Here is a 24,209-nt window from a genome sequence, read left to right as displayed (position 1 = left end):
AAAAAATGACAATGATAAAATAACCGTGGGTGCCGTTGTCATCCGTTGGGGTGGAACATGCGTTGAGTTCAGAATTTACATTCTAACATAAATTAATATTCAACATAAAACATTTCTTTCTTTTTTATTAGACAGATTTTGAAGTCAGGTAATACTAAAAATTGAAATACAGGCTGTTCGTTTAATATATGTCCGACACGCCCTTGACCGTTTTCAAATCTTTAATTTACGCTGAAACCATTATGAATGAAGTGACCTCTCAACCTCTCACGCAAGATTCCTATCATATTAACTTTAGCATTACTTACGGGTTAATTTTTAATGGTTTTTTGTCAATAACATGAAAATCCTACTAAACACTGATAAAGACTTCCTTCATACAAAAGACATCAACGAGTTCATTGTTATGTTATTGTTTCATAATAATGATTTATTGACAATCACTTAAAAGCCTAAGCCGATATTGATAAAACTTGCATTATTCCCTAAGTTGGACGATACTTAACCCAATAAACAAAATATTATTGCAATCCGATTTTTAGTTTCGGAGACTGCGTGGACATATATAGGTACATACTACAAACATACATACACCTGTGGCGCATGTGTTTAGAAATCCACATGACTAACATATACAAATATTCTGCAATTCCAACAATATTGCCTACATACCTGCATGCGTTCTTTCAGTAGGTTAAGATGTCTATATTTTTACTTACTATTATATATTGGCCTTTTCATTATAGGTATTGCTTTTGAGCAATACGACCGCCTATTATTCTTCTTTTGTACTACCTCTAATAGGCTACTTGACAACCTAGTCAAATGAGAAACTTTTTACGAAACGTCAAAGCGAATTTCTTGGGAGTTTATATGGAAATATTGTCCTGGCACGTCATCAATAAAAGCGGTCAAACGTCGTAATCATGTTTACTTAATTCATATATAAAATTCGAAAATGTGATTGATTTTTAATCTTAGCCCTCACTCCCCATTTGTCCGGCTCAGTAGTTTATGCCGTCATGTCAAAATACGCCAGACATAGCAAGGCATAGGCAGCTAAATGGCTAAATTGTATAAAAATATTTTGTTTATTTTTAAAAGAACACCTAGGGCCCTGTGCCGAGACTTTTATTTTTTTCCCCAGCTAAACATATTGTGAGAAGCTGCAGTAGTTTTAGGCGGATGAGACGTTCGTTATGTTATGAATGACGATTCAAAGTGTACTAAGTATGTTACCTACTGAATATTTTTGAATTTCAAATATTGAACGTGTTCAGCTGCTTCATCTTCGCAGGCACGCCGTAAAAACCTGGGGAAGATATTCTTTCCAACATGATAGACTATTACTATCCACGATGTCACCATTCGTTGAATGGTCGCTTTAAGCGATAAGGCCGCCTTGTACCGTGTAGGCACCTAGTTAAGTCTCTTTTGTAACTCTTTTCTTTTATTTTGGTGAAATAAACTATATTTGAATTTGAATGGTCCAAGGGTTTATCAAATCCATCTTAGAACTTCATATCAAAAGTGTTCCAAGTTCAAGTGCAAGTGGCTCTGCCCACCCCATTAGGTGTGGGTATGAGGATATATTGTACTATATTATAGGTATATAGAAATATATATAACTCGGTGAAATATGGGAACATAGTGTTGGCTGAATAGTTTTCCGATAGTAAGATCAATTGTTTTGTTTCCGTGAGCTTCGATAATGGCGCTTAATCGAGCGGACACAAAACCTAATGTTAGTTTGTCAGCTCTTAAATTAGTGCCGTCCTTCACTTACAACACGTGCAAGAAAGAGATGCAGCTAGTTTTTAGTTCCTGTCATATTAAGTTTGTGGTTGCTTGAATCGACAATAATATGTTAGACCATCAATAGGATGCTCTTTATTAGATAAAAACTATCGATAGTTCCGTGTTACTACTTAGTTCAGACTAGGTATTTGGTGTACTTACCAAATAAAAAATATTTTACTGCAAAAAAATAGAGCTGGCACATTCAATCTTTATTGTTAAAGTTAAGTCATCGAATGGCCTTGACAACCCTTTTAGATGGCCTCTTTCCGTAATATCATAAATCTTATTTATTTTGCAGACTGATATTAGAATCCTAACGAGTAAAAGGTCGGGGAAGGATGAGATGTTTGTGAAAGGAAATGTGAATGTTTGTGGTGGATGTGTGGTGGTGTGGGGATGTGGGTGGTGGTATGGAGATGTGTGTGCGTGTGTGGATGTAGTGTGACTTATAATAACCATACTAATAATTTACAAACTATCATCAAAGCCGGATTTCCTCCAATCAATCATCGTCGAACGGACATAGTAAGCTATAACTATTGTTTGCCGCCAATGTATACGCTTATAACCGTTTAGAAAGTGGTACCAACAATCCCACTTCTTTCGTGAGAAAGAACAAAAAGAAAGCAGTATTTTATATACACATTTATTACATTTGCATACAACAGTACACAAGGTATAAACAAGTCCATATTACATTGTTTTTACATCTATATACACATATAATCAGCGCGCGAACAAGAACGCTTTGGGAATGTTAGAACTTTATTAACCTAATATAAATAACTGATCGCGTTTAATTGTTGGACCTAAAAAAACTAATTAAAATATTATAAAAAAAGAATTCGATTTCTTTTGACTAGGCTACGTTATAATTGTAACAGTTGTCAATTTAAGAACCATTCTGTAACTTTATATTTTTCATACAAGAGAGGACATATATTTTTAACACCTAAAATAAGATTGTGGTGTTGCCATTATCTTATGAAAAGTAATACAGTATGTTTAGATAGACTTATATTTAGTAATCTGAACACAAAAGCATAGTCTGGAGTGCGCAAAATTGCCTTAATGTTATCGTGTTAATCTCTTCGTGGCGGACGCTTCTTGTTCACGCGCTAAGGTTTAATACTAAATGCCATAACAGTACAATCTCTAAGGGCGCGCGTGTGCCTGAGCACCCCCTCCTATCACAAGCATTCCATAACCTATTATTGTAATATCAGTCGACATGACTATTCCAACTTCCTAGCCCTACTCTACATATTAACATATTCACTGAGGTATACACAAGACACCAAATCTAACACAATTTAATATATATTTAAATTTCGAATACAACATTGTTAATTTCATTACAGCATTTTCGTCTTTATTTGGGTTACATATCAACTTAGCTGCCAAAATTAAAGTTTTAATAGAGCTTGTGTCTGTTAAATATATAAAGCGATGATAGAGTGATCATTTAATTTAGCGACTTGTGAATTAGTAACCCTTTACAGAACTCTAATTTATCGAAAATTGTTCCGCCTTTAACTCGCAACGTAAATTACATCGATTTTCTACACAACATTGTGATAGAGTAACATTTTTTATAAATAGTATCTAAATAGTGTAATAATTTAACTCGTAGAAATTCGTTTCCTTAGAAAGTACTCGTTCAACGTGCCGTTTCGATTAATATTGATCTACAATTTTAAATGTCTACGACTGTACCATAGAAATGGCGAGAGTCGTAAACATTAATGCTAAGCATTAATCTGGCCGCAAACGTAATAAATTAAGACTGAATTAAGCGTAGGCGTTGTGTTTTAGGTTAAAGTAAGTTCATAGTTTCGCCTAGGGCTTGAAAACGTGTTTAATTATCTATTTGCCTGCGATAACTATGAAGCAATATACAAATGAGTAATAGATATTTACAGTGCAGTTTATCACAAGATGGCGGCGAAGACGGAGCTTTCAAAATGGCCGTCCGTTCTGCGGTCGCTCGGGCAGCTTTGGCGGCACGGTGGGGACCGGGCGGCTATCAAACACAAAACACACAAGTTAAAACAAATAGTCCAAAAACTTTTAAAAATCTCTAATATTTACAAATCTAACTAACAAAAATATATGTACAAGTCTTTTTATATAACTGAATTATGCTTACAAGTTGACGATGATAAGTTGCCAACTTGAAACTACAGAATAGATAATAAATTATGTTGTCAAATAGTGCTCAAAAGTGTAATTAACTAATATTAACATGGCCAAGCCTATGAAGCGTTGTGTTTGCTATTGATACACCATTGTCGCGAGACATGCAACCAGGGATCTTAACAGTGCCTAATGCGGTATACCTTGTTTTTATTAAGTATTGCCTAAAACTTAGCGCGCTACTCAACATGCGATGAACTGAAATATAAATTCGGTCAAACACTATTGTATTTTATATTTAAAACTAAAATTTTTGAAGTGTTATAGCAACTAATGCCAAACGCATGCGCCAATCCTCGCATTCTCAAACTATTTACAATACAGGCTACGAGCATTCAATTTATTTCAATAAGAACAAATTCAAAATTCTTTGTAAACATTCATAAAACTAATATAGTCAATCCAAATAAAATATGAATGAAAAATATTTCTTATTGAAATACATTTACTACCGAAATTCAAACTCTGCTTACCTAAACATCCTGTTGGACTTATAAACTGTTAATGTGGGATATTGAAGCCAATTGTATAGAATTATAATATTGAATACTACTGGAATAAATCAAACATCCTCGTTACACATATAGCCTTTAATTACTCTATTTATACAGCATAAGATTAACAATATTCATAAACTATATCAAATCCAACAATCACTGCCTATACCTTTTTCGATGGTACTAACGCTATTAACAAGAGAAAGAGAGAGCAAAACGTTAGATGATTGATATAAGTCGATTACGTGGTGTATAACTCCGCTATAAGGAGAGTAATGGATAACTACAGCGTTGAACGTGTGTAGGAACTGTTTGCTGCCCGCTCGGACACCCGGGCACCCGGTACACGGACATCCGGGCACCCGGGCACCCGCGCGGGTGTACCGGGTGTCGCGCCGGGAACTAGGCAGGCATCGTCAATCTACTCCCAATCATATACTCTATTACAAAGTGTCCGAGACAACATAATGCATCAACATTCTACCTGCTCGCAATGAATGAATGGCTCGTAGCGTCGCCAATACATGATCATGACAATTTCAAACATGAAAAATGCGTACAAGTTTAAATGTAATATTTATTAACGAATCCGTATGCATCACCTTCAATAAAACCTTCTAATAATTGACCAAAGGTATTGCTAACAGCAACAATATAAGAGACAACTGCTTTGGTCTTAGCCATTATCATAAGTACAATTAATTTACATACAAACTTTAGTCATTACCTTGTGAATTCATAAATTGTCTGTTACATACATCCGCTATAAGCAGGTTACACAGATAGTCTTGTAAATACACGTTAACAAATAAGCTGGGTATATAGTACGTAGTAAATGCGTTAACATTATAGACGCTGCGTCCTACTAGAGACGGAAGAAAGACTGGAGCGTTGTTCGGTTCCTAAGCTACTGGAACATCTAGACACTGACGTGAGAACAAGTTGCAACCACGGCCTACGCATCTAGCTCTACGCGACAAAGTGTCGAGTGCGAAACATTAACAAAACAACTCCTCTTTACATCATATGAACGTTACTCTAGCACATTTAAATCAACAAACAATTGTGATATGCTCGTTTGCCCTCAGACGCTACAGTCTCGGAGCAGTAATGCCAACCGTCAAAATGAACTGCTAAATTCAATGTACATCTATCTTAAGCCACTGAATGTAACATTTACAATTAATTACATAACATAAAGTATAATTTTACATATCCCCTTAATAGTTCATTTAGTACAAACCCGCATACATTCGGGTTGAATTTCTTTTAACATTATAAAGCACTGAACAATTATATTATTCGCGGGTAATACTGAACTTGATTATATAATTTCTTATTTTAGATAACCAATTATAAAGTGTTTTTACGTCATCTGTGATGTTTCAAGAGTATACTAAATTATTTGTGATCAACATCGCATCGGTAACGCAGCTGTATCCACCTACTCAACGTGTGTGATCTTCATACATTTTCTGCTCTTGCTTGATTTGGTTTTGAGCAACTTATTATTGCTTCATTGGAATTGAGCAAGAAAATAAAATACCTATTTAAGTTAAAGTTATTTTATTACACTACGGTAACATTGGCTATGTATCACAAGCAGTGTTTGAGTATAGGCACATTACACGTTATTTAGTTGGAGTTTGCACCAAATATCTATTCACGCAAATTCAAATTATTGTGAGAGATTTAGTCAAGTTTAGTTTATAGCAAACACCGCATTTCATATTCACTACTAAACGAGTAATTCTTCTTTAGAAGACACAGAAGAATATGTTTATTAGAAACAGAACTTTCTAAAATTACTTGTTTTTTAGTGAATAATGTTTATTTCATATGTTACAGATGAGTGTTCGTGGACATCGCTTTTGACGAACTGAAAGCTTTTAATCTTTTTGGGATTATCAGATGGTTTTAGTGCTACGAATCCATGAACTACTTTTTTATTGTTATTTGTGACTACGGCGTTGTCAAGTTGCAAAATAATTTATTCTCGTAGCTGCTACGCGGCGTAGCCAATCATTTACCTTCAAACTTTATGTCACATCTTTAAAGTACCTATAATACAGCATATGAGTTTTTAATCTGATGTAACGATATTATTCATGTTATAAAAACCACACAATACAATCCATGCAATAATCCCATAAGATCCAGTGTTATAATGCATACATCAACCCGTTCACAACACATCACACGGAATCACGTAAGCGATGTTTAGACAGACTATGCGCGATCATTCCATAACTTGACCTTTTCATATAAGTATGTATTATTTTAATACCAAATCCTTCATTACACGATAGAGTAGAACCAACAGTAAATATAATGATTTAAGTTAAGAAATTAATACTAAAGTATACTGAGATAGCGTTTGGCTCCTTCGCGTTAGGAACTCTTTCAACATGTCCATCAAGGAACCAATTCATTTGGTTCTAGTCTATAAAGTTCACTGTATCAAACGAATACAATTAGTTAGAAAACAGTGGGAATTCGTCGGCAACTGTAACAATTTTATACCAGACTATACCGATACAACGATATAAATACTCATCCCAACTTTAATAGCCGATATACTTATAACGCAACACAACAAGACAACAACGTGATTATTTTTCGATTTATAAAGTTCACAGTGAAACTTTTTCCAAAGAACGTCCAGAACATTTCCAATGAAACTGACGTTCTGATCTTACGAAAAAAGTATGTTACTCGAGGGTTACAGTTGCCGACGCGTTAGTAACAGCGGTGACACGATCAATGTGCGTGTTTACTTGAATCTGGCGAAGGCCGAGCTGAGTTCGTTGATGGCGGCGTTGGTGACCGCTTGGCCAACCGCCTGGTTGACCTGCTGGCGCATGTGTGGGGGCATCTGGTTGTACGCGCTCGCTGCCGCGCCCGCCGCGCCGCCGCTGCCCGGCCGCCTACGTCGTATAGTGGGGTATAAATTACAAGCTACACTTATACTGGCTATGAGGAAAAAAGCATAAAGTTGCTTGTAGAAGTGGTAAATTAGCAGGGCAAGATTCTTTTTAATTGTTCACATTGTAAGTACATTAAGCTGTAGCTTCTTTGTGCTTTTCTGTCCATAAATGAGATACGAATCATTACTAATGTTCGATGAACCTGCTAACATTACGAGAGACCAGAGAGATAGTGAACGAGAAAAAGTGACTCCCACAGCTTCTCTGTAAGACATTTCGGAGTAATGTAACCGCCATAATCAAATAAGCTACAACAACGATAGATAAATAGATAATTCTTACAGGGGAACTGTGACAAATATTAGAAGTACACACGTATTTAGAAACTACAACGTTAAAACAACAGTATTATTGCTGTGCCGGTACATTATTACGTATATCATTGTTATTTACTTTGTATACTAACACTTAGGCCGGATTTAGGGAGTACGAAACTTTATTATATAGATACTAAACCTCTAAAGTTATAAGCTACAAGAGTTCAAAATACTTTGCCAAAAATATTCCCCATACCCGGCCTTCTCAGAATACACAGTTTGACAAGTAAACTAGTATAGAAACCTACAGCTGAAAGTAGAAGACCACACACATAGTAGTGTCAACTAAACATGCAGTGCTTTATTGGCAATATTATAAGGTACTAAAAATATCTTGATCCCCATGTTAAGCTTGTTAAAACACAATCTCACAAAAATAGAGCATTTTAAATAGAAAATAACGTATCGACGCTTTCCGCTGGGTATCTCGCACCGATTTATTATAAGATAGAGAAGTGTATAATTAGAATTTGAATAGACACCTATAAGGACTATTGTTCGATATATACTTGATATCTCTTTGCGGGCGGCTAGAAGAGGAATAGTAATTCGATGAGACCACAACCATCGCTGTATAATGTAACAAAAACTGTAAGGTACAACTGAAACAGAACTTAGTACCAGAAGCGAAGACTCAGCAACGCCCATTTGATTGATTTATATATTGAATCACCGAGTACTCAAAAAATTGAGTCCTTTAGTGACAATAACAATGACAAATGTACTTGTTTATTATTATGAACAAAATTGAATGTAAGTTAGCAGCCCGAAAGAGAACCATTAAGCAAAATATTGTTTGTATACTACGAGTACATCATATATTTCACTATTAATTTTAATATTTTTTTGGAAGCAACATTCTTTCAGACGTATCATAAGTATTGATAATTTACATAACTAATAATATTGTATATAACATATGTATAATTATTTATAAACTTCATTTTATAAGTTGTTAACTTACTACACTCGATCTGCGCGTTAAAGGTATGATCATAGGAAAACTATGTGCTGACTTTTGATTATTGGACGAAAAACGTGTCACTAAATCTAGACTAACTTACAGCCTAGCTAAAACATAACCCGTTCTATAAGGCTTTGATTCCGTTCGCAAACAAACCTGATTAGCGGACACGCTAACAAAATGAAATACTGATTACTGACCATCAAAGCGGTATAGAAAGGTTATTATGGAGTGTTAGAGAGTCACACGTGCGAGTTCAACTGTACTAAGTTAACAGCCGGCCAGTTAGTACCTTAGTTCGTACGTAACTTATGTTAGTTAGTTAGTGCGCGCCGCGCCGCACGCTTAGCGCCGCCTGCGAAAACAACCACACATTCAGATGCACTGCTCGTCAGCACTACGGATACTAACTATATTATCATTACTATCAGATTCTAGACGCCAAAGATATACCCCAGTACTGATTATGCCAAACCGTATAACTAAAACCCGTTAATGAAAACATAAGCATGAAAGTACATACATTATACCCATAACATAAACCTAAAATACAGAAAACATTAAATATATTGAAAGTTCTACATTATACGTAGATAAAAATAGAATACTTTCGTCAATATTTTATATGTAAATAACAGTGTAAGCATAAATCGATATTTCCGATAATATTAAATGCAAATTATGGCTGTTACATCACCCACACAATGTCTACGGTTACATTAAAGCGAAGCTCACACATTGAGTACTCGTGTGATCAATGGCCAGAAGCCCAAATTCTCTGTCTACTTCATTAATTTGAATCTAGTCAGTAAACTCACCTTGAATGTAAGTGTTACCTTTTTAAAGATGACTCGACAACAAGTGTTTATATGAAACTCACTAACTGCATAGTATTTTTATTTCTAGTAAGTTTATCAATATAAGATTTCAATCTATAACACATATTATGAGACCCAATAGACAGATCAAGAATACTATCGATATATTACCAACGTGCGAGGTATATACTTATACCTGCTTTGATATCCGTACTATAATAGAACGCTAATAATTTGTATGATATAATTGGTTCATGTTATAGTTTTAGATCTTTTGCTAGATTCAAATAATATACACACGATCTTCAAACGCATTAACACTCCGATTATATCCAATCTTGATTATCGTCTATTCCACCTCCATAATTTCTCACGTCAAGCCCAATTTGAATCAATAGTATTCTGAATCCGGGATTAAGTGGGGCACATGAAACTAGCGTGTACTCACGTGGGTATGAGCGGCGCGGGCAGGCCGGCGCCGGGCGCGGGGCGGCCGGCGGGCGGCGGGGGCGCGGCGCCGCCCGGCCGCGACGGCAGCGGCGGCGCCGGCCGCCCCGTGCCCGCGCCCGGCGGCGGCGGCGCGCCCCGCTGGCCCATCGACCCTGGCACCACATACTTCATTAGTAATCAGCGACACAACAACGACAACAGTAGCTGCAAGTTTTCTTCGATTATTTGTGGCTGTGTCCACCCCATTACGGGCGTGAGTTCATGACTATGTAATCTGGGAGAAATTGGTGCCGATTCTTGCAGACATATTTTTAACTTAGGGTGTATTTTTACCGATGCGGAGGGGAGCGGCGACGAACCGACATCAATCTCTGCAAGGAACAGAGCGACAAATCGTCTTCTCTCTCGTACGCTGCGATTGGATGTATCCGCACTTTTATTTTCGTCTCCTCTCTTTTCCGCTTCGATGGAAACCCATCCATAGTTCGTTGGATCTAAAACTAGGTCTAACCGTAACTTCCACTTGGCTCTATTTAAGAATCATCATAAAATATTGTCCGCAGAATCGGCACTAGTATATTTAAGTTCTACCTTTAGCTTATGCCTCTGGTATTTCATAAATTCAACAACCGTACGTTTGTCATTTGTCATTGTACAATTCCGTTACCTATCTTCAAAATTCATAGTCAGATCCTGCCCTAATTTATATAAAGGCATCTGAAGTCGATTATAAAACACAAAAAAAATAGGTAAATGTTCTGTGTATATAAGGTGTTGCAACAGTACCGGGCGCGATACCTTGCGTGGCGGGCGCGGCACGGCGCGGGCCGCCGGGCGAGGGCGGCGACAGGCGCGGGTTGGAGTCGAGGCGGCTCTCCAGCCAGTCGTTCTTCACGGGCGGCGGCACCGGCGTGCTCACCGTCGCCATGGAAACGTCGCCGATTATCCTCAGCGCCTCCTTGCACGCGTGGTACATGCGCAGCATTTCTTCGCGTTTTTGCGCTTCTTCTGGCGATTCTTCCATCATTTGAGACTACGATTAGAAAAATAAAAAACATTTTTTTATTCAAAAGTAATTTATGAAAATTGTCTTCCAATACTGCCATTAACATGAAAAAGGATAAATCAGTATAAAGACCAAGAACATTTTTTATGGCATAATACCCTTCTTCTCACAACTTTTGGCTCAAGCCCGATAGGGATTACAATATTTCCAAATTAATCTAAATATAGCTAAACCAATACATAATGTATATGCCCACCTGATCACCAGATGCATAAAGATGTGCGAGGAGCTCGCCATTAATGAAATCTTTGGCGTTGTTGATGATCATCATCATGATCGACTTGGGTACGAGGTCTCGCGTCGTCTTGGTCACGATGCGCATGTAAGAGTCCACCAGGTTGCGAATGGTCTCCACCTGACGCTCCAGTTGCGGGTCCATGCTGCCCGGAGCGGAATTACCGCCGTCTGAGCTCTGGAAGGGAAGGAAAACCATCACGTTGAGGGTCAGGTTATTGTTGTCAAGGAGACCTGGGTTGTGGTACCAATTTTGTAAGAACATGAAATTATGATTCATGAGTTTTATAAGATGTTGTACGAACATGTCATTGAAGCATCTATCTTGAACGCATACTTCGAAACTCGTGAAAATTAAAAGATTCATATTCCTCCAAAATGAAGTACCGATATTAATACTCTGGTCTCCTTCAAAGCTCTACTGCTGTTTGTGTTATGGCTGTGGAAGAAAGCAGTATCTTGAAGTAGGATGTACTGGTGTTTTAGTTTGGACTTTTTACTTTGGAGTCTTTAGTGTAGTGTCAGGAAAATATCGTTGCGAAATACTGTTCGAAACCTTATAGTGTTAGGGAAAACTTTTCTTTAACGAATTCCACGAAGTAGAATAATAGTTAGCCGTTTGTTTGAAAATTCACTCAAACGCAACGTGCCGAAACCTTCGTCAAACCAAAGCTTTGAAAAGTTGATTTGGAATCTTGAAAGAAAATACTTGTATATAAAAATAAATTAACTTTTAGTACAAAAAAGCAAGTCGAATATTAACAAACAAATACAATCCCAAAAGGTGTATTTTTACAGTGATCGACATGAAAGTTGAAGAATAAAATCTGCCTAATTTATTGAAAATAATAGTAACTAGTAATCTTTCTGAATACAAACGTCATTGTTTCATATGTATTTACATTACTGCAATTAAGCTACTTTTTCCCAAGCTACCAGTCATTTGAAGCCAAGTTTTGCCACGAGTAAAATTATAGGTATATGTTAGAAAACATATTATTGAAGCTGCAATAACAAACTACGCGCGTCAGCAATATTAGACAAAACAAATTAGGTCTTAAATTGCAGACGAAAACGTGTTCTCTGGTGCGGAATATAATCGTTGAATGCCTGATATTGCGGTTGAATCTTGTGTTTGCTGAGAATATATTGTTAATACTACAATACTCACCAACAATCCCACAAATTAGCGCCTTAAGATTTATACAATCCGTGCGGTTAGATGAAAATAGTGAAAAAACCAAAACCATAATGACGTACGGACCTACACTTTTTAATATAACGCAACATTTTTCAAAACTTCCCATGACTTTTCGCAGCAGTTTTGTAATTTGCCATGCAACTAAACAATGACATGATGGACATTTCACGTCTAAAACTGCACATCACCTCTGTACAAAATTTTCAACTCCAAACAAGCTTTAAAATTCTTTCGACTTACTTTCTTTTTTTCACCCAACCCCAGGAAAGGCGGAAATAACTAAAAATAAAAACATAAAACATGCTAAAATAAAAATGAATCGAAAATTGGAAAATAAAAATCCATTTCTCAAATACCTTTGTAGTTTGCATGGCGCAATTATGTACGAAACCTGCACGCCTAAATATAAAGAAATTGAATTATAAGTTCTTATGAGTCGAAACTAAAATAAGGGGTTTACATAGAGATAGATAATTGTTAGCAAACACAGGTGCATAACAAGTTAACACTGACCACTATATTCACACGACAAACTTCAACATGATGTATCAACAAAGAGGTATTTAGCCAATACAGAAATAGATTGACAGCCATACGCAGAAACAGTATTGTAACAGTAAACAGATGACACTATTTGTATCAGACATAGTTAAACCGGATATAGCACACACACTGGCAGCACTACATGCCACATGCTTCACTGGATTGATCCTAACACATTCGGAGAACAACAAAATTCGTTCACTAGCGAAATAGGGTATATGAAAAAATATACATTAAAAATAATATGAAAAATTATACATTAAAAATAAAAGGATGATAAAAATAAGACGGTGTAGATAAATTTTTCAATTTTCATTTTTTTATGTGGTAAATTTGTATGTGGTGAAAACTACATGTTCATAACATGAAACTGACAAATCCTAGACAAACCTCCGATCCTTCACTCTGTATCGCATGACAAAATAAAATGCTGTATAAAATAAAACTGACATATACACCCACATAGTATACATATGCGTATTATATTCAAAGAGAAAAATATTAGGTATATATTTTAATAAAATTTATGAAGCTATAGACTGCTTAAATAAAGAGGTGGGAGGGGTACGTACAAGTAGGGATACATCTAATAATATAAAATTAGAAGGGGGGAATAATATTAGAAGATGGACAGTCAAGCAGTATACAAGATGAATATAGATGGATACGTGTCGTACCTCGTCACCGTTGGCTGCCTCCGACGTCTTCTCGGGGTAGACGCCCGCACGCAGAAAGGACGCCTTCCACGAGTCAACGTCGTCCTGCGTCTCGCACGACAACTCTAGCTGTTTGTAGTCCTGCAAAAGATATATGTAAAATTATAATAATTGCTCTTTATATACGTAAAAACTTCAGTTGTTTGTAAAATATAATGTATTAGCATATACATGCTACACTGCTGGGCGGACAGGCCCTCGCCAAAGCATCGCCAGGGATTCCTTTATCTTATGATATTGAAACGAAATGATAATTTCTAGCTGTCGAGGATATGCGTTTGCAACCTATCCACTACATCCGTGCATCTAGCCTATATTTTTACACTATAAACCATTACGTTCACTTGAACGCAATCGGAGCTGAAATGGTGCGTTAGAATTTCCTGCTATTTATAGATGTATCGGCATATCTGTGCCAGAGACTGCTATGACAACACGTTCCGACCGCTAAGCTTCCGCTCAAGGGGACACATGACCAAATAAACCTTAAGAACATCCGTAACCTAACTTGACAAAGTACTTACTTTGTAAACGTTCCTGCCCTCCGGATTGAAGAGCGCGAACATGTGCCGGCGTGACATGAACCCCTGCTCGAGGTCGCGCAGCTTGAGCCCGTCCAGGGGCAGCATGTACTTCTTCTCGCGCTCCTCCTCGTCCTTGAACCACGAGATGCTCTCCGACGTCAGCACGAACCAGTAGTCGCGGGAACCACCTGGCGTTACATACCCATTCCAGATCACACGATTGCTACCGACACAAATGTTCAATGGAGTATTGGATATTGTGCTCTTTGGTTGGGGGATTTTACCGCGATAACTTATCTAAGTATAAAAGTATTCATTCCCCTCGTGTATTTGTAGTCATTATTGGTAAGCTGTATAGCTTCTTGTAGTTGAACGATGTTTCTTAGAGCCCACTTATAGTATATAAAACTCTAATGCCATATTAACTATGTCATATCAAAATGAAGAACGTTTCATAACTAGTTACAGCTGTAAGGCCCACTACATGACGTCAGCTAGAAAGAATCCATACCTTTCATGATGCCCAGGTTGTGTATGCACATGTATCCCTTCCTGATGACCTGGTTGCCGAGAGCGCGGTGCCCAGACTTGGCAGAGTTCTCCGACTGATTCTGAGCGCTGCAATTGAATGAACTTACAAGGTTATCAGAGATTCATACACTTTTTTTAACTCTAGCCTAAAGGTTATAAGCTACTGATATTGAATGGTTGATGCAATATGCTATACTCCAGATTTTCTAAGGATAAAGCTATCTGTCACTGTCCTTAATTGCTGAGTCTGTTTGTTATCTAATGATAAACGTTAGGTGTGGGTGTATCTAATGATAATGATACAATATAAAAATCCAAAGAGACGATTATTTTATCATTAGAAAAACTGAAAGTTAATACTTTCTAAATTTGTAAAAGGTTGTGCAGCTAAATCTGAGATCTTTAGCGTTACTTAGTAAGTTCTATGAGAACTAAAAGCCTTTCTCACATTGTAGCCTTCCTGTATTGAGTTGAGGCGCCCTTTCGGTCTCAGATCAGTTCCATAAAGCTACAAGTTGCAATATACAAGACTCACCTGGCAACATTGCCACCAATCGCGCCTTGTGATCGGTTTGCCACCGATATTTCCAGTTTAGACTTGTATAATTGTAAGTTTGTAGGTTGATAAAAAGAGACCCTTGTCCCAGCCAATAGCATTCTATTTATTAAATGTTAATTCCAAATTTTGTCTAACAGTAAGGCACAAAATACTGTAAGTAAATCAATAAACGACGTTTCTGTTAACTGATGATAGAATTGCATGAGTAAATACCAAAATTATATTCCCATATAGAAATAATGTTTGGTTTCATAAAAACATGTTTCCTTGGGATATCGCAATTTATGTCATTCTATATCGATCAAATCAATTGGTTACGTGGCGCGTTAATCATCGGAGACCACAAGTCTTATGTGTTGCATTAACTTAACTCGAAAACAGAATGAGCAAAATTACTTCTTAGGAATGTATTATTTCTGTGTAGGAACAACTTTCTTTGCATCTACACATCCAATAGTGTGATCGATTAACGGAAACGCCTTTCGTCAATTAACTTACTGTATAGCAAGCGTGGTGAAAACGTAATGAAGGAAATTGTGATGCGATGACAGAACAAACTAGAACACTTTGAACTTAAGTGCAAGTTAACGTGCAATGTAGTTTTTACAAGAAGACAATAATAATAAATTCGTTTACAGAATATTCCATCTACAAATCTGTTAGTAATAAAATGCACTCCTTCTAGTATTAGTTTGAGGGTCACATAAATAAAAATATATAACAGATATAAGGGAATATTGAATCACACAAAGACCAACTCGATATAGTTTTAAGATACGTTTAAAATACTCATTTTCCTCGGCATGCATGTGTGGAAGAGATACTGAGGATGAAGTAACAGTGCACACATTTAGGGATCGGTAAATTATTCGCGGGCATACAAAATGGTAGTATGAAACCGTGCTGCTTTCCATTATTTTTAAAAGCACATGAATTTTATTTTAAGCTGTAGAAACTCAACTGTGGAGTGACTATAAATTGATGATTCAAACTATTTGTCCAATTAGTATAAATTCACGGAAGCTGGCAAGTTCATAAATATAATTAAAAATTAGAAACATAGCATCGTTTGACCAAAAGAGACAAGACATAAATTATACCTGGACCAGCCACTTGAATAGACCATAATATATAATAAATGACACCGTTATATTTTGCCAACTTATGACAGAGAAGTGGTATGCAAATGTAAGTTACTAGATATATTATTTAAAACCAGAATGAAGTACCAATTTCTAGAGACCCCACAACATTTTAATTAGCGAAACCCAATGCAGCACTATCGAATTTGCCCCAAAACGGTTAACCTACACCAATTTATTAACGAGTGTGTAAAGGGTTGGATCATACTTAGCGAATCCGATGAAGTCCTCATGGTTGGTGTTCATGTAGGCGAGCTCGCAGTCGATGAGCAGCACCAGCTGGTCTTTGCACATCTGCTCGCGCGACCGCACGTGCGACATGATAATGCGCTCCGTCTCCTCACGCAGCCGCGGGTACCGGGACATCTATACATATGTTTGTTTAGTGTTTAAGTGTCTAAGTTCTGATTACGAAGGAAGTCAAAATATATACATATATTTAATCTTTTAAATCACGACTAAAAACTAGCAGCACAGCTATAGTGGTCGTTTTGACATAAAGTACAGCATTTCCCCCGTCATTATAGTTATAATTTAATACAAAACTTGATGAACACAACAAAATACAGTTAATCGCTGTTTTAACGTAGTTTTATTATTATGAATTAATACGAAACTTGATGAGCGGGACTAACATCAAACCGCCATTAGACGAATTAAATAAGGCGAACAGAAGCAAGAGACGCAAGTTTTTTCATTTCTGGGTAAGATTCCAGGTGGTGCAACTGTTTATGAAATTAATCATCTTGGGCACACATTCACTTGCTGTCAGCCGAGATGCAGTTGGTGAAAGAAGTGAATCCTTACACAACAACAAAATCAAAATTAAGAATTTAAACGCGAACTAAATCTATTAGAACTCCCAAAAATTTAAACACCTCGTTTGTAGGTGCAGGTGCCTATGCCACGATAGATTTGCTTAATTCGGACGAGTTATACGAATAAAGGGTCGCACTTACGCGCGGTTAGACAGTTCCTGTCATTACATTAAGTAGACAACTTGGTGTTCGCACTTGTACGGCTCATTCAGCCGCCCGATCTGCTTTTCAGTCTATATACGTCCCACTGCTGGGTACAGGCCTCCCATAAACGCCGAGTTATGACTACTTAATTCGCACGGGTTAAAAACGTGAAATAAAGCTCATCTCACCCTCTCGGTGCACATGCGCACAACGTTTGAGAGCTCTTGCACGACAAGGTCGACGCACTTGAGGCACGGCTCCTTCAGCCGCGCGATCTGCTTCTTCACTATCGCCTCGAACGCCATGTCCGGGGTGAATAGACCCACCTGTGGGCAAGTTGTAACGTGTTTGGGTTTTTAGAAGTAAATGATACCAGCATATTTGCATTGACAATGTAACAGAGAGTGTAACAAACTCTACACTAACAATACTAGTAGCGTTTCTGTAAATGAACATTTTCTTCATAAATATTACGCGCTTCGAGGCTTCGTGGAATTTAATAGACGTTGTCTTGCAAATTATTTGCATTCCTTAGATTATGGAGAAGGTTCCAGTGCATTACCCATTTGGGGGGCTTATATAAAATGACCATCAACATAGTAATTTGAATGGGACATATTCTGTCTGTCAAAAACCATGGTTTGAGACCAATGTTTGGCAATATTTTGCCAAAGAGAAAATTTAAATCGAAAAAATTCTGACTCGGACGGGACTTGAACCCGCAGCTCTTGTAAATTTTCTCTTTGTGAGTTTCCCTAAGCCCGGTTAAGTGCTATAAAAACAAAAAGATTTTGACAAACGTACCCTAATACCGTGGATATTCCGGATAGCGAAGGCGATCTCCCTGCGCAGTTCCTTCTCATCGAACTCCATCTTGACGATCTCGAAGGGGAACCGCTCGTGGAACAGCCGGTTGATTTTGGCGCCGCCGGACAACTCGTTGGTGTTAATCTGCGCCGAGCCGGACCCCTCGATCGTGCGCTCGAAGTCTGTCTGTAGCTGCTGGATCATCCTGGTTGAAGTGGCATGTCGGTTAACAAAAGTATAACTTAGCTTCTATGTTTGGCTGGGAGCGAACAAAATACAACGTCCAAATGCTTGTCTTCACGGGAATGTCGTAAAGTGATTGTATCCTTTCTAACAGAATGGATCATTATATGGGCGACGGGTTGATCACTATCACCATGCGGTTCAATTTGTGGGTCTGGACCACTCATTACAGATTAAGGATGTAATTGAAAAATTAAAAAAATTGGAATCTTAAAAGATATCCTGCTCTATTTATAGCATACCATATTCGTCAGAATAACATATTACAATTATCTATTATGGTTCTACATCTTTCCGGTCCGGTCTGAATAGCTAAATTGGTGAAATTGTTCAGCCGCATTAATTATCAGAACGCCGGATGTGAATCCTTTCCGTTCACGCCAAGGACTTTAGCATATCAATTAGAAGTCATAGCATTGTTTTAAGAATTTTAGCAGATAATAAACAATAGTAATGAATTAAATTCGGTCAATTGCGAGTTGGGGTCGCATACCAACAGTGTGCCGTGCCGTTTTTAAACTTTACTTTTTGTTATTTTTATGATATGTTGGTAAATCCGCCATAATAACACATAATTTGTGAAAATTTCAACTGGCTACATATTACGGTTCAATAGATACATTCCTTTAAAGTCTTCCTTTAAATCCCGCAGTAACGGTAGGTACGGCACTAAATGAAATGGAACCAGCGATTTGGTACATAAAGGTTTTCTAGGAATAAAGAATAGATAAGAAATAGGTTGACCCTTTTATCAGCCAAAGTTGACATTACCTAAATCCGGTAATAATATAAATACTAGAAATAAAAGCCTACCGCATTAGCACCAGGATAACATTATTCATCTGTGTAACCAATGTTAATAAGTGGAAAATGGAATACCTATTTGTTTATTAGCCGTGAAAAAGCAAAGATTGCTATGATAAATTTATCTTGTCATGCTTTGTGAACCCAAAAAGGCAAAAAGAAGAGAACTTCCAGTCGAACATGATTAACACTCACTGCAGCATAGCCTTGGTCTTGATAGAGGGATCATCAGGTCGGAAGTGCTTGTACTGGTCGACATCCTTCTCGAGCGTGAGGAGTTGCTTCTGCAGCTTGTCGCGCAGGCCGGGCAGCGTGTCGCGGATGTGGTTGGTCAGCTGCTGGTTCAATACGCGCTGCAGGTACGGGGTGCCCAGACGGTCGGCGATGTGCCGGTACGAGGGGTGGCTGTAGATACCGGAAAGTGTTATTATTACACTCGAACTCAAAAATATCTTTATTCCGTTGGTAATATAGTTAAATTTTGCATCGTCAGTTTTTATTTTTTTACTAAGTACCCACATCGAGCTTTCTGTTAGACCAACGTGATAGATGGTGAGCCGTATCGCCGTGAAAACTATTTGTCTTTATGTTTGTGGAGGAAGCAAGAGAAGTGTGTCAGGAATTCCAATTAGGAATTTCAATCTCTGCTTACCGCGGTGGGAAATAGGCATGTCTTTTTGTATGTATGTTTATGATATAAACTGTTACAAATAAAATAAATAAAAAGTTACCTGAGGAAGAACTTCCTCTCAGCAGCGAGTGCGGCGGTGATGTCCTTGCGGCCGTCGATGTCCTTCTGCGAGCGATTGACGACACCGATGTAGCCGCGCCGCAGCGGCAGCAGCTTATTCTCCAACACATCTCGCGCGTCCGTGCCCTCGTCCATCAAGTCCAACTTGGTGATCACACCGATTGTGCGAAGACCTGAGAGATTTCTTCGGGTTATTTTTAGTAAAGAAATTGGCCGCCATTAGTTGGTTTAACTCAATCAGACACTGTAACATTTATAACCCCTTTTGCTTGTTAGTAAAATAAGAACAGTAGGCGGCTTATGTGTATACGGCGTATAATTTGGTACTAGAGTGTTTTCTGAGAGTTTTTAGCTTTTATTAATATTACGATGTCTTTTTAAAGGATATCGATGGACTCATAATAATAATACCAGAATCAGCCATACAGGCAGTCGATAGCTGTCAAAGGAGAATCCAATCAACCAACCAATCAAGATAAATTTGTAGGAACAAAACTCCAGAAAAATGTTCAGTTATACTTAATATAAATATCAATAGAAGCAAACCTTGAGGGTCGACTTCTTTGGCAAGTTTTAAGGCATCGCTGTTAGCCAAGTCGGTGTTGGCGGGAGTGACGGCGAGGATGAGGCAGGACTCGCGACGGATGAACTGGAATATCATGCCCTTGATCTGCTGCTCGATGTCCGGTGGCTGGTCGCCTATGGGCACCTTCGTCAGGCCCGGCAAGTCGATCAGGGTCAAGTTGAGTACTGTAAGTAGAGGTGGATCGATGATGTGTGGTTCGGTCTAAAGCTTGATGATACCGGAAGGAGGGACAGGCAGGTCTGGACGCTGGATTGTTTGCGGTTTCACAAAATTACGCACCCTCGGCACATCGACTGGAAATGCCCTAAGCAAGAGTAATTGAGTTGAGTATTAACTTTTTTTTTGAGAATATAAATATCCGAGCCGAAATTCACGTTCACTTACACAAAGTTATACAACGTATTACAATGAAACTAAACGCTCATTTGTCCAATCAATAAAAAATTATAAATATGACAATTAACAAATTATAAGGATAACTTTTATTGGTATGAGAATCCATTGCCCATCCATACTCCACTGTTGGAAAAGGGGAAATAATATCGACCTCGAGTGATCCTCGAGCTTGTAACTCCTTAATTATTATTATTATTTATTTAAAATAAGTACAGTACTTAATACATTTTTTTACAATTGACGGTGCAACAAAAACCAACTTGGGTTTGTCCGTACACCGACATTCACCATCGTCGCTTCCAATTTGCAATATAATATCATGCTCGAACAAATAGTACAATAAATAAAGAACATGTAGGTAGGAATTTATACACTTGCAAGCGATAGCAAATATAGGTAATAAAACAAACCTCCAATTTGATTTCATTCTATTTTCATGGTTAATCATTTTTCAAACGGCCACGTGAAAGGTGCAATGCAAGGCCTCACGCAAATAGTTCAACGTTTTAAAAGTACAATAGCAGCATAGCCCTAAATAGTACTTTACAACTGGGCCAATCAAAACCACGCCGCAATGTTTTGACTGCCTCATAATTCACTGTACAAAACAATAACTGTACCAAATATTGTATTAAAACATTATTGTTATTGAAAGTAAACGTATCGCGTGCCAAAACTTTTTTGTTTGTGCGTACTAAGCGTAAATATAATGTTATGTTTTTTAAAAGAAACACAAGGTCAGACGAAAATAATGAGTATTGTTTTATACATGGACATTCGGTTGCAAATATGTTACCGTGATTGTCGTAATGAATGGCGGGTCTATGTTTGTGCGCATGTGTTTATTAGGGCTTGCAAGACTCGATAACAAAAGCTGATAAACTAATCAGGCGGCCGCGACGGTTTACGGGGCAGTTCTATGCGAAATCGTCTATGAAGACATACTTGCTACGTGGGTTATAATGTATAATAGAGGACTCGCATAAAAAATCGCACTATTTGTTTACTAAACATCTCACAATTGGACTGGAACTGACATTTTCAAGAGAAGTTGAAAGCAATTACATACTGAAGACTTCTTATATTTTATATTTCGTCTATATAATCTATATTCAAAAGTATGTTGAAGAGTTTCACACGATATGATTCACATCGACTCAACTCTACCCAATACAGATAAAGTTTCAAAAACATTCGGATAAGACTTCACTTGAATTGCAACTGTGATAACTCATATCTTTGTACTACTTACTATTAAAGATATAATTGTTTTATTTACGAAAACGCTTATATTAAACAAGTCCATGTAGATAAATGATCGTTTTCCTTTTTTTATAAATAAAGCGCTTATCTATTATCGAAGATAAAGGCACAATAATTTACAGTAATTTGAAGTGAGATAATCCTTGTTATTGATGTCGAATTTGATTAGTTATTGTGTCTAGTCCGGCGGAATACCGTTTGTTTATTATGGAAACAGTGCGATGATTTATGTTTGTATTATAGCTGAAAATGTTTAGAGAAATCGTTTAGGACATCTTTCGAAAATCATTATGTGGTACGTAATCGCGATAAGCACATTTACGACTTCTTAGTAAAGATTTATTACAAACAAAGAGAAATAAAACACAGTTAGGTAAAAACCGTGAGTGGAACGGGTTGTTATCAATCACCGCATTCCTCGAGACTGTTTATTGTCTATCTATACATATAACATTGTATATTACGTATTATTTTCAATTATGCTCTACCCAGTCTTTATCTAAAACGATTAGCTCTGAGTCATTTGTTGCTGGTAGCTCGTCATATATGGCATCACTATGTGCGCTATTAAGACCTACTTAACCTAAGATGTTATCTCGGCTGTTTGAACGAATAGGAATATCCGAAGCGAGATAAGCAACTACCCACGTATATATTTCTTTCGAAATCTTCGCAAAGATAACGACTACTCTAACAATGTTAGGTATGTAAATGTTGCAAACATTATTCAAAATCCCTACAGATAATTAACGTACCTATAACTTTTTCCGCTTCCGTATTCCATATTACAAAGAATATCATTATCTAATTAGGACTCAATCGCAGTCTAGGGCGTCAATAAAACCTACAATTTACCAAGTTATTTTATCAGTCCTAACATAAAGTCTACTATGGATTTTCATTGTCTAACTTATTCAATGGTCATTATAAAGCACACATTTACCTCCTCTGAAAGCGTGTAAGTAAAAGTATTTTATTCTTAAAAAAAATATGCGTTACGCAGCGCAGTCTTCAATCTTTTATACAATAGTATATAACAACAGATACAATAGGCCTCGATGTACGATAGTCCATATCAGAGATGCGATACAGCGATATAGGTCAGCGACATGTACGCGTATGCTATCGGAAATAGAGCCATCAAAGGTACGCGATTGCGCGACTCATAACGCGGGCAATTTAGTAGCCTCGCCTTCAGACCTTAAGGTGAGAATGCATTGGAGGTCAAGTAGTATCACCTACGAGTTATATTGAAGTACTTACTTACGAGGCCCCTGTTATTAGTTGTTTGTTGTTACTTATGTATGCGTATCGAATGTAAGATTAAATTGTGAATCGTATTGGAAAAATACCAACTTAAATTCCTTAAATCATAGAAAAAGAATTTAAACAATCTTAATTCTTGATAAACTTTGCATGCGAGTAAATTAGCATCATTTAACCTTGTCCTTCTGATGGTATATTTTTTGTTCCTCAACTCACAAATAACCAAAATAAAAGATCTTAGGACTCGTCTTAATAAATGTGTGTATTTTTATTACATAAGGGACAGTTGGCTGGGAAATCCCGTCATTTATAAAATAAGCGTAATTTAAGCTCATGACTTTATTCCCAATCGGCCTCATCAGAGGTACATCTATCGCAAGATGAATTAAGTACGCTTCGCGCAACGCTTCACCGAGCTTTCTGTTCAACCAACAAGAATTTAGTAGACGTTTTCTATATTATTTGCCTAGGGATTACAGAAATTAAGAGTTATATCTCACTATGAGCATAGAGAAAAATACGAGTAAATGTGAGTATTGAATGCAAGCGTATATCTTTATATGCGTAGGTATATGGATGCATTAAA

General features: G+C 37.3%; 1 protein-coding gene across 7 annotated transcripts in view; it reads right to left on the bottom strand.

The window, feature by feature from the left end:
• Positions 1 to 2,430: 2,430 nt before the first annotated feature.
• LOC126381970 (dynamin) overlaps positions 2,431 to 24,209 on the bottom strand; it is a 35,005-nt gene continuing 13,226 nt past the window's right edge. For 2 of the 7 annotated variants that reach the window (XM_050031603.1, XM_050031602.1), the window contains exons 4-18: positions 20,659 to 20,862; positions 20,093 to 20,285; positions 19,557 to 19,766; positions 18,312 to 18,519; positions 17,696 to 17,833; positions 16,754 to 16,911; positions 14,825 to 14,931; positions 14,314 to 14,501; positions 13,751 to 13,870; positions 12,771 to 12,809; positions 11,292 to 11,507; positions 10,816 to 11,062; positions 10,028 to 10,181; positions 7,271 to 7,420; positions 2,431 to 3,823 (exon numbers count right to left, since the gene is read on the bottom strand). In XM_050031603.1, the coding sequence (XP_049887560.1) occupies positions 3,760 to 3,823; positions 7,271 to 7,420; positions 10,028 to 10,181; positions 10,816 to 11,062; positions 11,292 to 11,507; positions 12,771 to 12,809; positions 13,751 to 13,870; positions 14,314 to 14,501; positions 14,825 to 14,931; positions 16,754 to 16,911; positions 17,696 to 17,833; positions 18,312 to 18,519; positions 19,557 to 19,766; positions 20,093 to 20,285; positions 20,659 to 20,862 (2,396 nt within the window). In that variant the 3' untranslated portion in view covers positions 2,431 to 3,759. Of the gene's footprint in view, positions 3,824 to 4,571; positions 9,117 to 10,027; positions 10,182 to 10,815; positions 11,063 to 11,291; positions 11,508 to 12,770; positions 12,810 to 13,750; positions 13,871 to 14,313; positions 14,502 to 14,824; positions 14,932 to 16,753; positions 16,912 to 17,695; positions 17,834 to 18,311; positions 18,520 to 19,556; positions 19,767 to 20,092; positions 20,286 to 20,658; positions 20,863 to 24,209 lie in introns of those variants that run through there. The other 5 variants (XM_050031604.1, XM_050031607.1, XM_050031606.1 and 2 more) reach the window with 5 other exon arrangements.

This window comes from Pectinophora gossypiella, chromosome 3 (assembly GCF_024362695.1).
Source record: "Pectinophora gossypiella chromosome 3, ilPecGoss1.1, whole genome shotgun sequence".
Lineage (NCBI taxonomy): Eukaryota > Metazoa > Arthropoda > Insecta > Lepidoptera > Gelechiidae > Pectinophora > Pectinophora gossypiella.
This window is presented reverse-complemented; position numbering and strand designations above follow the sequence as displayed.